General features: G+C 38.2%; 1 protein-coding gene across 9 annotated transcripts in view; it reads left to right on the top strand.

The window, feature by feature from the left end:
• Positions 1-15,733, top strand: part of SYNE2 (spectrin repeat containing nuclear envelope protein 2) — a 413,158-nt gene that overhangs the window by 240,905 nt on the left and 156,520 nt on the right. For all 9 annotated transcript variants that reach the window (XM_064486012.1, XM_064486013.1, XM_064486014.1 and 6 more), the window contains exons 30-35: positions 265-875; positions 3,749-3,928; positions 5,979-6,129; positions 12,539-12,697; positions 13,347-13,508; positions 15,477-15,578. In XM_064486012.1, the coding sequence (XP_064342082.1) occupies positions 265-875; positions 3,749-3,928; positions 5,979-6,129; positions 12,539-12,697; positions 13,347-13,508; positions 15,477-15,578 (1,365 nt within the window). The remainder of the gene's footprint in view (positions 1-264; positions 876-3,748; positions 3,929-5,978; positions 6,130-12,538; positions 12,698-13,346; positions 13,509-15,476; positions 15,579-15,733) is intronic.

The raw sequence follows: 15,733 nt of genomic DNA on the forward strand, positions 1-15,733 counted from the left end.
ATAATTCTCATTGAAGCAATAGCTTTCTATACCTCTTTTATTTTGGGGATTGTAACTCCAGGAAGTGTATCGGATAATGAAACAGCTGGGCCATCTGATCATTTGTAATTAAAATGTTTCCTTCTGTGGAGACCATCAGCCTTGGATAAACTAAGGAGCAGTTTTCTAGATCAAATCTCATGACATAATTTAAGATTAGTTTCTGATGTGCAGTCTTTATTTTTTCTGCCTCAGTCTTTTCAGCTTTTCTTATGTTTATTTTAGAATATCCAAGATTCCATAGCAAAACAGATGGAAATATGTAACAATTTGGAACAGCCAGGCAATTTTGCATTAAAGGAATTACACCCGCTTGACCTGCAGGCAACACAGAATATTATCCTGAAACACAGAACACAACTTGAAGAAATGAACCACAGAGTTCAGAGGAGTAAAGATGCCCTCAAAGCTCTGGAAGAGTTTTTGGCTTCTCTGAGAACAGCTCAATGCCCTGTTGGGCTTCTTACAGACCTTTCAGCCTCCAATTCACAGGTGTTACCAGAAAATACTTTGACAGTGGAAAATAAGGAGGGAGAAATTTATCAGATGAAAGACAAGGCCAGACATTTGGATGAACATTTGAAGGTGCTTGGGATAAGCATTACAGATGCCGAGCAGGGAGAAGACACCTCCTGTGAAAAACTTCTGGCTGCTTTGTCCAAAAACTCATCGGAGACACTTAGCTCTGGCGGACAGGAGGAACTCACTGAAGAAGACAAATTACTGGAGACTTGTATTTTCAAAAATAATGAACTCCTGAAAAATATTCAAGATGTGCACAATCAAATCAGTAAAATTGGCTTAAAGGATCCAACTGTTCCAGCCATAAAACAACGGTAGGTGTCATTTTGGTCCATTTCCATGCATAATGAGATTTTTCTGTTTTTTCCCCCCCAGGTATTTATCAGTTGAAACAATGCGTCCCACACGTCTTTCTGCTTCTGTTCCATCCCGCTGTATTCGGGATTTGGCATTCTTTTCTGTAGACTTTTCAAACAGGCTTTTTTTTTTTTTTTTTTTTTTTTTTCGGTTGACGCTATGCTTTACAAAGTATGATATAATTTTTTTTCTTTAAAGTTTCATTCTTGTGGACAGAGGAAGAGTGAAATTAGATATGTATAAAGTCCAAGAGTTGCTTCAAAGTCCCTTTACTGCTGTGTTTTTATTATGGAGTTCTCTCGAGGGAGGTAGGCCTGGAAAACTCCACACATTTGATAAAAAATATAGTGGTGGAAAGTGCACATGCCACACCTTGTCCCTTCTTCCCCCTCCCAGCAGGACTAGGATGGGGGCTAAGTTTAAGAGGTAAACTATGGTTCATGTTGATTCTGCAGACTCAGTAGAATTCTGGTAAACGGTAGTTGACAGCCATCTATCTATATAGAGCTGCTGTTTTAATTCTGGCATTTAGAGTCAGCCACCAGATCCTGAAGGTGAAAATGTTAGCATGAGTTAGCGAGGGTTCCTTTTGTGGAGCTGCCCTCTCCTTTTTAAATGTCTCCCGTTTTCTGCCTCTCCACCTGACCACCTGGAATCCCTCAGAGGCTCAGTGCTCTTCTGAGGCTCTTGAGCTGAAAAAGCTCTTCCCTCTGAAACTTCTCGGAGCCCTTGGTCTCAATGAGACTTCCATTTCTACTGTGCTCCTGTTCTGAATGAGGGATGGAACTAACTTAGTTATCAATTTCATTGTTAATACATTTATTATAGATTTATAAATAACAAGTAACAAATAAATTAAGTATTAAATTATAAGTGAAAACTATACATTAGTAAATTGCTTTAATTTTTAATTGCATTGCTACTAGAACAAGCCTGGCACTGTTTTAGGTACTGGGGAGACAGCAGTTAACAAAACAGACAGAAGTTCTTGCTCCTCATGGGCCTTAGGATCCAGTGGGAGGTGGAAGATATTCAGTATGTTCGATGGTGCTAAAGGCTATGGAGAAAAATTAAGCCGGGAAAGAGAAGGGGTTGTGATTCGAATAGGGTCATCAGGCAGTTTCACAGAGAAGGTGACGTGTGAGTAAGATGAGGTAAGAGACAAGCCAAGTGACGACCTGGAGGAAGAGCCCTCCAGGCCGAGGGAGCAGTACAAAGGGTACAGAAGGTACAAAGGGCAGGTGAGGGACTGGGTCCGGCATCTTTGAGGAGAGGCAATGAGGTGAGGAGGTCAGCGGTGAGGGGAAGAGCTGTGAAAGAGGGTCAGAGGGGTAACAGGTGGGATGGTAGCTCCTGTAGGGACTTGTGGGTCATGTGTTGACTTTAGTTCCTTTTTTTTATTGAGTGACATGGGAAGTCATTTGGAGGGTTCTGAGCAGAGGGAAATGATTTGGTCTTCATTATAACAGGATGATATGTTGAGATTAGACTGTAGGAGTCAAGGGAAGACATGGGAAGTCTGGTTTGACCCATAGCAACAATCCAGGCAAGGGATGATGGTGGCACGGAACGATGGTGAAGTGACAAAAAGTATTGAGATTCTGTGTATATTTTAAAAGCAGAGTCCACAAGATTTGTTGACAGATTGAACATGAGGCATAAAAGAAAGATTGGAGTTACTGTTAACTGGGATGGCAAAGACTGAAGTTTATCAGGCTTTGAATGGAAGATCAGGTGTGCTCAGTTTTAGAAATGGCAGGTTCAAAATATTTATTGGACATTCAAGTAGAGTTATCAATAGACTGTTAAAAATAGGTGGCGTCAGGAGTCAGGAGAGAGGTCTGGGCGAGGTATACATTTGAGAGTCGTCGGCATTTTAGAATGCCATTTAAAGCCATGAGATGGATAAGATTGCCAGCAGAGTGATTTAGGCAGACAAGACAAGATGTCAGTGCTGTGTACTCCGGGACACTCCTGTCAAGAGATCAGGGAGACGACGGGGAACCAGCAAAAGATACTGAGAAGGAGGGGCCAGGAGAGTAGGAGGAAAATCAAGAGAGTTGTGGGGGCTGAGTGAGAAGGCCATTCCACTAGGAGGAAGTGACCCACTGGGTAGCATGCTGCCGACGACTAAAGGCAGATGAAGATTGGGACTGGAACATGGGTTAGGAGTGCAGAGGTTACTGGATATCCTGAGAGTGGTCTTGGAGGAGCGGTAGGGAGTGAGAGCCTTATGGGAGTGGGTGCCAGAGAGAACAGGAAGGGAGGAAGCAGAGACAATAAGGACCTGATAAAAGTGATTTGGACCTAAGTGAATGCAGTTAATCCTGCCAGGATTAACTTACAGGATAAAGCCCTTAGTTCCAATGACGCTTCTTTGGTCTGGGGGAGCATTTTGTTCACAAGGTAGACAGGCAAGATTCCCTTTCTTCTTGTCCCCTCTGCCCTTCCCAGGAACTTGCAGTGCTCTGCTGTCACCTTTTCTCTCCATGCCACTTGTCCCCTCTTATACAAACATTGTGGGCATTCCCCACAATATACATACATACCCTTTCTCTCTTTTCTCTCACATGTATATACACTTCCTTTACAAGTGTACTCATCATGGAGAAATGTTACTGCTGGTGGTTTTGTTTATCTGTTCTAGTAAAAACCCAGCCAGTATCCTGGAAATGCAGCGCCTCCTGAACTCTGTCATAGGAATGTGTAATTTTGGCATAAACCTCATGAGGACAAATTAAAGTTAGTGTGCTCCCCCAAATTACCCATTTTTGTGTCAAATCAAATTGGCCAATAATTGGCGATCAAACTTTTCTCTCTCATCATCAAGGAAAAAATCGTTAATCAGACTGGATAAGGATCTCGATGAATGTGAAGAAGAGAAGAAACAATTGCAAGAAATGGCTAATTCTCTTCCACAATTCAAAGATGGCAGGGAGAAAGTTCTGAGTCAGCAGTGCCAAGACACAGCACTCCTGTGGGAGAATACAAAGGCTTCGGTCGCTGAATGGTAAGGAAAAAAATTCCTCCCAAATTTGAAAAAGTGTGGCACAGTGAACTTTTTGAAATTTGTATGTTGACAACACATTCCCGTGGACCTAAAGGAGAGGCAAACTTAAGAGTTTCACACTGGAAGCTCACCAGGCCCATGTCTGGGGCAAGACGAGGGATCCTAGATTATGGCCAGATGAACTTCAGAGGTTACCTAACAGGAATGACAGATGCTCACAGTATGTATATGATTTTTATTGCCCCACCTGCATTAGTTTTCTCTTGCTGCTGTAACAAATGACCACAAATGTAGTGGCTTAAAAACAAGTATTAACTTATTTTACAGTCTGGAGGTTGGAAATCCTAAAACCAAGCTGTGTTCCTTTCTGGAAGCTCAAAGAGAAAATCGATTTCCTTGCTTTTTCCATCTTCTAGAGGCCACCTACCACATTCCTTGGCTGGTGTCTGCTTCTTCCATCTTTAAAGCCAGCAGTGTAGCATCTTCAAATCTTGGTCTCTCTGTCTTTCTCTTTCATCTCTGCTTCTGTTATCACATCTCCTTCTGACTCTGACCTTCCTGCCTCTTCTTATAAGGACCCTTGTGATTATATTGCACTCATTCAGATAATCCAGAATAATGTTCCTATTTTAAGACCCTTAGCTTAATCACATCTGCAGAGTCCCCTCTGCCGTGTAAGGTAACATAGTCACAGGATCCAGGGATGAGGAACTGGTCATCTCTGGGAGGTGGGGCATTATTCTACCACACCACTCGACTTGAATGGCAGGTGATGCCATTCAGTTACCACTATCTTTCCTACAGAGCCTGGATAAGGCTCACAAGTTTTCTTCACTGTGTGGCAGCCATTACTTATCAGTCCCGGCTGGCGATTCTGCTGAGTAGTCTCCATCCTTCTCCTCTTACTCTCTGCCCGGGGTGGGAGTGGTGGAGAAGACTGACCCCTATAGACCGTACCACCCACGACAAGGATTCCAGCTGGGTTAGGAAGTGGGAGGTCCTAGCAGGAGATTCGTGAGCAAGAAGAGAGAGAGGTCAGGCTCATCTTAACCCCTTCCCTTTTCGGCAAGTGGTCCTGGCAGCTCCTGTTGGGTTCTCCTCTATGGCTCTGCTGTCAGTGGTCTCTTCACCACATCCATCTCCATCTGAGTGCACTGCCTGTTTCCTCCCGGAACCTGAGCGTACAGAAGTCAAGATGAAGTCTGTCTGTGGTCTTTGATGTAGTCTGCTCTTTGATTTCACAGAGGAAAGAACCGAGGTCCAAAGAGCCTAAAGTAACTTATCTCAGGTCACATGACCCATTAGTGCCCAGTTGTAACTAGAAACCAGGTGTCCTAGCTGCCACATCATCTGTACTTTCTTTTTTAAAGGACTAAATCTAGAATGAGCTGAAATAGACATACTTGTATCATATTGAAATTAATATTGAAACAATCTCTAAGAATAATATTAGGGAGGTGCTGTTTTCCAAGATGTCTCTTAGTTAATTATGAAATTGAGGGGATAAATTTAGGAGTTTGAGATTTGCAAATGTTAGCCACTATATATAAAAAAAGATTAAAAAAACAAATTTCTTCTGTATAGCACAGGGAACTATATTCAATATCTTGTAATAACTTTTAATGAAAAAGAATATGAAAACAAATATATGTATGTATACGCATGAGTGGGACATTGTGCTGTACACCAGAAATGGACACACTGTAACTGACCATACTCCAATAAAAAGAAAAAGAAAGAAAAAAAGGAATTGAGGTGCCAATTCCTTAAGGTTATGAATCCTGTGTTTCTTTCTAGAGCTTACATCTGGTAACTTTTTAATATTGACCTTGTGAAAATAGTAATCCAGTGATTATTTACACCATCCATTTGTCAGATAAGTATATATGCCATCATTCTTAGGTTAAATTATAAAATAATTATAAACCACGTCAAGAGGAAAAGTCCTATAATTTATTAGTCATTAATGTGGGAGGGATACTTAAAAGAGAAAGAATGGTTTTGTTATTTTCAGACATTTAGCTTTTTTTACTTCTTTTCCTCTTTGTAGTCTTGACCAGTGTGAAAGAGTTTTGGAGCTCTTAAAACAGTATCAGAATTTTAAAAATGTCTTGACAACTTTGATTCAAAAAGAAGAGAATGTCATCTCCCTCCAGGCTTCATACATGGGAAAGGAGAATTTGAAGAAGAGGATAGCAGAGGTGAGTCCAAATTCCAGAGGAAACTGTGTGGTGGCCTCGGTGGCAAGCCTGGCAGTAGACAGGATATTATAAGTGGAGTCATTTTCAAAACTTGGTTTAGGCGAAGTTACTGGTGACTCTCTTTTACCAGGTATCTAAGAATTTATTGAACTTATCACTAGGGCTTGAAAAAAAAATCAGCCCCTAAATTGATGCTGGGTTGCTTCTGTTTGGGTTTTAATACTGGTGGGGTGTGGTTCTTTTGAGGTCTGGGGTCACCCCTGCTGCTACCTCTGTAAGGTTGGAACAGTCTGTGCTCTGACCTTCCACCTAAAAAGAACCTAAGACTTCATTGCAGACTTGAGAGAAAGAAGGTACTAGGAGAACCCCCTCTGTTGTTAGTGGATAGAGGAAAAATTATGTTTTTATTTATTCAATCTCTATAAAGATGTGTGAGTTTATTTCCAAGTTGCTCTGTGTTCATAGCCTCAGTGATCACAACTTCATATTCTAAGACTAACACTTTTCGACACTAGATGTCATTATTTTCTATGATTTAATCTGATTATCAACCAGAGTGGCAGAATAATAGGGTAGTTAGAAAAGAATATCCAACACTGCATTACTGTATACCAGAGAGTTGCTTTTCCTCTTTTTCTCTTCTTTTCTTTTCTTTTTGCCTCAGCTGTTCCACAGATACAATCTTTTTTTTAAATTGAAATATAGTCGGTTTACAATGTTGTGTTAATTTCTGGTGTACAGCATAGTGATTCAGTTATACATATATATGTATATTCCTTTTCATATTCTTTTTCATTATAGGCTGTTACAAAGTATTGAATATAGTTCCCTGTGCTGTACAGTAGGACCTTATTTTTGCTTTTCCTCTTGGTTCTGTGAGTACTATCTTAAAGTTCTGCCAAAGAATCAGAGACATATGTGAAATAGCCTCTACTTGATATGCCTGGTTGTTAGAAGAATTTTATTAAACTTCCCAGTTGCTGAAAGCATCCTCAGTGAGGTTTATACATATACAGGCATACCTTGTTTTATTGTACTTTGCTTGTGTGTGTGTGTGTGTGTGTGTGAGTCTGTATGTGTTTACAAATTGAAGATTTGTGGCAACCCTTTATCGAGCAAGTCTGTTGATGCCATTTTTCCAACAGAATTTTCTCACTTCCTGTCTCTATGTCACATTTTGATAATTGTCACAAGATTTCAAACCCTACATCAGCAAAATGAGTATGACTTGCTGAAGGCTTAGATGGTGGTGAGCATTTTTTAGCAACAAACTATTTTTAAATTAAGGTATGTACGTTGTGTACATACCTTACATAATTAGGCACAGTTAACAGACTACAGCATAGTATAAACATTATTTTTATATGTAGTGGGAAACCCAAAAGTTCACGTGACTCGCTTTATTGCAGTACTCACTTTTCTTTCAGTGATCTGACCAGAATCTGCAGTATCTCAAGGTGTGCCTGCAGACCAGATTCTTACAGGCAATTTAGTCTTTGTCTAGAACTCTTGTCTCTGAAGCTGAAGTGACACTCAAGGTCACATCAGTGGCACAGATGAGGAGTAGCCCCTGTCTGGGGCCCACTTTCTCAGACACACTTTCCTGGAACTGGCCAATCAGAAGGAGCTCTGTTTGGACACCAGTTATACAGTATGTGACTGTGTAACTGGTCTCCATGAGACCTAATTGAGGAAGGCCACCAAGCTATGAGCAGACAAGTAGTCAGAGTCTCTTAGATGAAACCCGTCTGGTTCTATCCAGCAGAGGCAGCTTCTGGGTTTGGTGGACTCAGAATCTAGGAGGATCCTGTCTTCAACCAAGTGGATTTAAGAAGCTATGGTTCCCTTGGTTCTCAGAGTATCCAACATGATCAGCTTTACTAGATCCCTCAGCCTTGTGTCCCAGTTCACATAGTTACTCTTCTACTATGCCTGGAATACCAGTTTCCCACCTTGTACTGTTGTTCCAGGACCAAGGTCTCTGCCTTGTTCACAGATCCTGAGTCCCTGCCTGCTAAACTGACCTCATGTCCACAGATCCCAAGTCCCTGCCTTGTGAACTGACCAGATAGCTAATTCCACTATCTGTAACCATTTCTTACAGTTCTGGAGACAATTCTTACAGTTTATAACATTCTGCCCTTGACCCCTTAAAATTCATGTCCTTCTCGCACGCAAAGTACATTTATTCCTTCCCATCAGCCCCAGATGTCTCAACTTGCTCCAGCTAAGTCCAAAGTCTCATCTGAATGTCATCTAAATTAGATGTAGGTGAAACTCAAGGTATAATTCAGCCTGAGGGAAATTCTTCTCACTTACCTAAAACAAACAGACTGCCAGATATTTCTCCAGCAAAGAGGGATTTGTTCAGAATTGCACTTCGGGTTCTGCAACTATGAGAGTCACGGGCAAGTCCCTACACAGCAGGAAAGGAGAATTCTTTCATAGAGGGGAAAAGGAAGTTGGGCGGGCTAGTGAACAGAGTCCATGGTTTTTCATTGGCTGAGTCCTTACCAGTGAAGAAGAGTCTTTCTTCTTCCTGTTGGGCTCTGCTGTCATCACAGGCGTGAGAGCGCCTCCCTCTTCTGGTCTCCCAGCTCTATATAGTTGAGATCTCTGTTTGTTTTACTCTCTCTAGCTGTGAATCCATGAAACCAAACAAATTATTTGCTTTCAAAATACAGTAGTGGGACACGTATAGGATAGATACTTCCACTCCAAAAGGGAGAAATAGGAAAGAAGAAAGGGGTGGTGGGTCCCAAGTAACTCCGAAACCTAACAAGGCAAACAACATTCAACCTTAAGGCTTGAGAATAATCCTCTTTGGCTTGATGTTCTGCCTTCCATACCCACTGGGATGGCATCATTACTCTGGCTTCACTGGACAGATTAACAACTTTCTCTCTAAACAGGGAAATAAAGTAAGGATACAGGTTAAGTAACTCCCAAAATTATATCGCTGATTAATAAGTGGCGGAATCATTATTTAAGCCCATGTATATGACAACAAAGTCATGTTTCATTCATCATAATTTGCCTTCCTTATAGATGTAGTTGAAATATGTATATGGCAGAAGTAAAAATTGGTTAACTTTGCTTTGTACCCCTTTCTCAAATATAAAGCTTTACTCACAAAAATATTTTAAAAATTAATTAAACAAGTGTAATTACCATTAAGAATCATATAAATGTCCAATCTTTTCTTATTATGTTGACAATCTTGTATCTAATGTGGTATCTTTGTATATTTGCTGAAATAATATATTATCTTGCATGTAATATAAAGAAATACGCTAATGTTTAATTATTTCTCATACACTTTTTTTTTAACTGTTTAGTACTGATTGTGAACATAACTCTCAGTTAAGACAGGTACTGTCTTCAGAAATAATCTCAGTTCTGTTGTATGTATTGTCATGATGCTTTGCACCGGTGGCTGAAATATGATACCACTGAGAACTTTTGTTCTTCAGAACCGTAGAAACCTGGATGTTTATCTAGGATATGGTGCCAGATTTCCACTCTCTTTAATGAAAGGCAGAAGTGCGAAAGTAAGACTGGAAGGCTAGACTGTCAGGGGACTATTAAAGTTTGGGAACTGTCAGAGGGATCCAGTTTCCTTTATTTTACCCCTTCCATTCATGGTAGAGCAAAATTTGCAGTTTCTGCCAATGCTACAGTGTCCTCTCCTGCTCCTTCTTTTCTTTTCACCCATGTAATAAAAATGAGGGTGTATATGTATGTATCTTTTCATTTATCTGAATAAGCATTTATTACGTCCAATGCAAAAGAGTCCTGAACTGGGAGAAAAAAACCGCTGAGTTTGCATCCCAGCTCTGCCAGCATATCAGTCAGCTTCTGGTCAGAAGGAAACCACTCTAGTTGTTTTTTGTCCATTTAAAACATTTAAATAATTTAAAATTTTTTAATTGAACTTTTAACTTTGAGATAATGGTAGGTTCACATGCAGTTAGTTGTAAGACATAATACAGAGAGATCCTGTGTACCCTTTACTGCGTTTTCCCAATAGTAAAATCTTGTACAGCTGTGGTACAATAGTGCAGTCAGGTTACAGACATTGATACAGTCAAGGGAAAGAATATTTCCATCACCCCAGGATCCCTGTGTTGTCATTTTATAGCCCTACCACTTCCCTCTTGCTCATGCCCCCTCACAACTACTCATATGTTCTCCATTTCTATAATTTCAAAAATCTTCTATGAATAAAATCATATTATGTAACCTTTTGGGACTGGCCATTTTCATTCAGCATAATGCTCTGGAGATTCTTTCTGGCTCTTGCATGCGTCAGTATTCTGTTCCCTTTTCTTGCTGAGGAGGAGTCCATGATATGGATATACCATGGTTTGTTTAATTGTCACCTCCAAAGGACCTCTGGGTTGTTTCTCATTTTTGGCTATTATGAATAAAACTGCTGTAAACATTTGTATAGGGTTTGGGGGGAAGTGTGAACATAAGTTTTTGTTTCTCAAGGATAAATGCCCTGCACTGCTGTTGCTGGGTTGTGTGTTAATCTTGCATTCCTTTTTTTCCCCCCTAACCACTAGATGACCAGGGATGCATTTCATTTTTAAAGAAACTTTCCAGAGTGGCTGTACCATTTTACGTGCCCGCCAGCAATGTATGAGTGATCTAGTTTCTGCACGTCCTTGCCAGCATTATACACTGTCTCTACTTTTAATTTTAGTCATTCTGACAGATGTGTAGTGGTATCACGTGGTGATTTTAATTGGCGTTTTCCTAATTGCTAATGGCGTTGATTATTTTTTCATGTACTTATTTGCCATTCGTATGTCATCTTTGGTGAAATGTCTCTTCATATCTTTTGCCCATTTTCTAATTAGATTGTTTTGTGTTTTTTTTTTTTTTTTTTTTTACTGTTGAGTTGTGAGAGTTCTTTATATTCTGCACACTAGTCATTTGTCAGATATGTGGTTTGTAGATAGTTTCCCCCAAACTGTAGCTTGTCTTTTCATCTCCTTAATGGGGTCTTTTACAGAGCAAAAGTTTTAAATTTTGGTAAAGTCCAGTTTATCAACTTTTCCTTTCATGTGTTGTACTTTTGGTGTCAAATCTAAGAAGTTTTTGCCTAGCTCCAGATGCTAAAAAGTTTTTCCTATTTTTTTTTCTAAAAGTTTTATAGTGTTATGATTGACATTTCAGTCCATCATTCATTTAGAGTTAGTTTTTGTATAAGATGTGAGACTTAGGTCAGGTTTCATGTTTTTGTCTATAAATATCCAATTGCTCCAGCACCATATGTTGAAGTCTTCTTTTGAAGTGCTTCTTCTTCTATGTCAAAAATCAGTTTGGTGAATTTGTCTGGGTTCTCTTTGATCTATTGATCTATGTGTCTGTCCCTCTGCCAACTGATGTAATCTTTATTATTGTACCTATATGGTAAGTTTTAAAATCAAACAGACGGCAAATCCTGAACTCTCAATTTATTCCCCCACCACCGGGCCGCTAGGTTGCTGTGTTCTGGTTCTTTGGCTGAAGAGAGGAGGCTTTTCTTGGAGCGTTTTTGGTCTATGGTCTATATCTGTTGGTATTACCAGGTGCTGGCTTCTCCAACACACAATCTGGGATATCTAATGGAAAAAGAAAATGCAGGGAATTCACCACCAGGTCGTCTTCAGGAGCTGATGCCCCCAGCTGTTTTCCCTGCTTGAATTTTCCGCTTTTCAGTCTTAGGTTTATTTTGTATATGATGTCCAGGGTTTTTAATTGTACTTAGTGGGAAGAATAGGGAAAATTATGTCTGCTGCATATTCCCAGAAATGGAAGTCAACCCTCGGTGTATAATTTTTAGTTTTTTGTGTATGAGAAATCACTATTTTCAAATTTTGTATAATCATTAAAAATGTTTATGTAAGATTAGTAAATTGAGTGGATACATTAAGACTGCATTATTCAACGCTCAAATTTTATGTTTTAGTTCAAGATCATTGGCCTTTTGATAAGATAGTGAGTTTTTCACAACTTCCATGTTAGAAATGATGTTGGAGTTAGAATCATGGAAGATTAAACTAGAAGTCATATTAAAGATTTTTTAAAGTTCTGTCCATTTTATTCAGATGAGCGCTTAGGTTCTTTGACATTACAAAGATGATTCCCACTGGAGGAATCTATGACCTGTCATTTTTATATACCACTGAGTGGAGGTGCCTTTTTTGGGGTAGAGTATTATTTCACATAGACAAGAAACGTGATTTTAGACCATTATAGATATTTCATCATGCAGAGTGGGGCAAGAAATTGGGGTGTAGGATTATTATTAAACCGGATGGCTAGGATTCGAAAAACTTTTCATTGATGAAGTGGGCCAATAAGTCTTTATCAGTTCATCTGTCAGTATATCAAAACATGTTTCATATCTTTTTTACAGATTGAAGTTGTCAAAGAAGAATTTAATGAACATTTAGAGATTGTAGACAAGATTAACCAGATCTGCAAAAATCTACAATTTCATTTAAATAAAATGAGAACCTTTGAAGAGCCTCCTTTTGAGAAAGAGGCTAATATTATTGTGGATAGATGGCTGGATGTAAGTTATAATTTAATTGACTAGAAATTCTATCTTCTAACAATTAAATTGATCTTTTCTTTTGTATTTTTAATATTTTTTATCTATAAAATTCAAAAGTGCTCATTAGAAAAATGTTCAAATAATAAGAAGTTTACGACTTAGGATTTAACTTTACCTCCAGAGTTAGGTACTACTAACAAATGGATCTATAGTCTTTCGATACACAGGTGCATACTCGACTCATTTAAAATAGTTAATATTATTACCCATCTGTGCAGGATACTGATGTTCAACTTTATATTTATTTAATACATTTTTGGTTGAGTAGTAATGGTATTTTTATGACTTGCAAATTAAGAATTTGTATATGCTATAGCTTGATCTGGGTTTTTTAAAGCATCTTTTATTTATTGTGGTTTAAAATTATTTTAGATTGTTGCTTTTAATTGCATATAAGCTGCAGCAAACCAGCTAAATTTTTTTTTTCTGTTAAAGAAAGAACTACATGATATGCTAAAGCAAATTTTTTGTTGATGAATAAAGCAAGTAAAAGTAGTCTAAAATTTTATTTTGAAGTTATGTTTAAAAAAAGTTGTGTTTGACTGAAACAGTGGTTCCTATACTTTTCACCACTAAATGTGTTATTTTTATTTTTTAATTATGGTAGATAAATGAGAAGACAGAAGACTACTATGAAAATCTTGGTCGAGCTCTAGCTTTATGGGACAAACTTTTTAACTTAAAAAACGGTATCGATGAGTGGACTGAAAAGGCCCTTCAAAAAATAGAATTACATCAACTGACTGAAGAAGAAAGAGAAAAACTGAGGGTAATTTAACAGAGATAAAATATATGCTCTTTTTGTACACAGTTGACATTTTAATATCAAGTTTGCTTTCTTGAAGCGGGGTAGAGAAATACCAAAGAAATCTTGTATTTCTTTCATTATCCCTTGAGTGGGACCTGAACTCTGTCGTTTGCTTGGTGACACCTAGGAAGATGGTAGCAGGTAGTATTAATCTGGGGTTCGCAGACACCCAGGAGTTTCGTAGGTGGAATGACCTCATATGGAAAAAAATCTCATTTGCATCTTTATTTCCATGAATGTCTAACTAAAATGTAATATGTGTTTCAACCATGAAAATAGTCAGCAAACATAGTAGGATGAACATTTTATGTGACAATTGTTATCAAGAAAATTACAGATATTTTAAAGTCATTTTCTGGTTATTGCAGCTATTACCCTTGTCACTAGAAACTATGGTATTTAGTAGGTCCACTGCTAGATCTTATTTTTTAAGGTATTAATAGAGAAACATATATATTATTATGGTATAAATTATTTGTAGTATTTTTATAACTAACCTAATGTAATTGTTTTCCTTTATAATCCTTCATAATTTATTTTATGTTTTATTTTTTAAGATACTATTATGCAAAGTTTCCATAAGATTTATGGGATCTTTAAGAATATCATCAAAATGCATAATTGTTTCTAGGTGGTCAATCTAGGCCCCAGGGATTGGCAGACTTTTCTTAAAGGGCTGAATAGTAATTTCAGGTTTATAGATCAATTATTTGGTCACCGTCACAGCTGCTCAGCTTTGCTGTTGTAGCATGAAAGCAGCGTCATGAAGAATATGTAAATGCTTGAATGTAGCTGGGTTGCCCAAAAGCTTATTTACAAAAACAGTGCCAGCCCTCAGACTGTTAACTTCTGATCTAGATCATGATGGACAGTCTTCATGATTTTAATCAAGCCTTCCCTCAGAAAGATTAGAAAAACACTAGGCTAAGTATCAAAATCTTTATAGAGCTTCAAAAAAGGCTAATTTTTAAAACAGTCAATTCAGGTGTTGCCATTTAGAAAGAATTAAAGTTATCTCTTTTAACTCTAGTGGGAAGGGTGTAAATCAGTGGTAGACTGCATGCCTAGCATGCATGAGGTTCAGGGTTCAACCCCCAGTACCTCCACCAAAAGCAATAGATAAACCTAATTACCGCCTCCCCCACTGAAAAAAAGAATTAACTACAGAAAGGTCAAAAACCAGCCAAATCTTGGCAGTTTTATGTGATGTAGTGGGATATGAAATGTATGCGTATGTGCATGATGGCTTGACAGTATGTCAGGTGTAAGGCTTCAAATCTCATTTTTTCTCTAATTTTGGTCATTTTATTCACTTGTAAATTCACATATCCATTTTTATACTTTTGGAAAATATTTTCAAAATGTGTGGAGATTTATGAGTTTCCTGGGTATATTATGATAGTCATGAAGTAATTTGTTCTAAGTGGAACAAATGATCACTAAGAATCCGTTAAATTTGTCTTGAGATACAGGTTGTTTAAAAATTTGAAGTTAAGGAATATAGACTGCTAGCCTGTGGGCCACATCTGCCAGCATGTGGGGGGTGTGTGTGTGTGTGTGTGTGTGTGTGTGTGTGTGTGTGTGTGTGTATTGGCTTTATGTAAACACATAAAGTTTATACGTGTTTATGTATGCAGATTATACGTGCAGATCTATGAGCAGTGATGCCTCTAGGCGGGCACTGCGTTCTCGGGTAGCATAAGTCCAGCCCCTCTTACTGTCTTGTTGTTAGAACGTTTCACTCAGTTATGACATTTGCCTAGCCCTTGAAGACACTTAGTCTTGTAACTCCCAGGACTCTGTCAAAGACAAGTGATTAGGGGAAATTTAAAGGCTCTTTCATTTTCTATATATTTTCAGTAGCAATTAAGGGTACCAGGAAATAAGATATAAAATAAAAAAATGTTTTTCATTAACACTGTGTTTTAGGAGGAGTTACAAGTCCATGAACAAAAACCTTCAGAATTTTCTAAAAGAGTGGCAAAAATACAGTTTCTGCTTCAAAGCAGTGAGATACCTCTTGAATTACAGGTAAGAGAATTTTTATTTAAAAGTTGCAATTAAAGATGCTCTGTATCTTCTAAACTAATATTCATAAACTGGAATTCTAATTCTTAAACCTAAAATAAAATTAGGATCATTATTTAATTTACCTTTATTCATTTCTTATATTATGTCCAACCAAT

The sequence above is a fragment of the Camelus dromedarius genome, chromosome 5 (assembly GCF_036321535.1).
Source record: "Camelus dromedarius isolate mCamDro1 chromosome 5, mCamDro1.pat, whole genome shotgun sequence".
NCBI classification, from domain to species: domain Eukaryota; kingdom Metazoa; phylum Chordata; class Mammalia; order Artiodactyla; family Camelidae; genus Camelus; species Camelus dromedarius.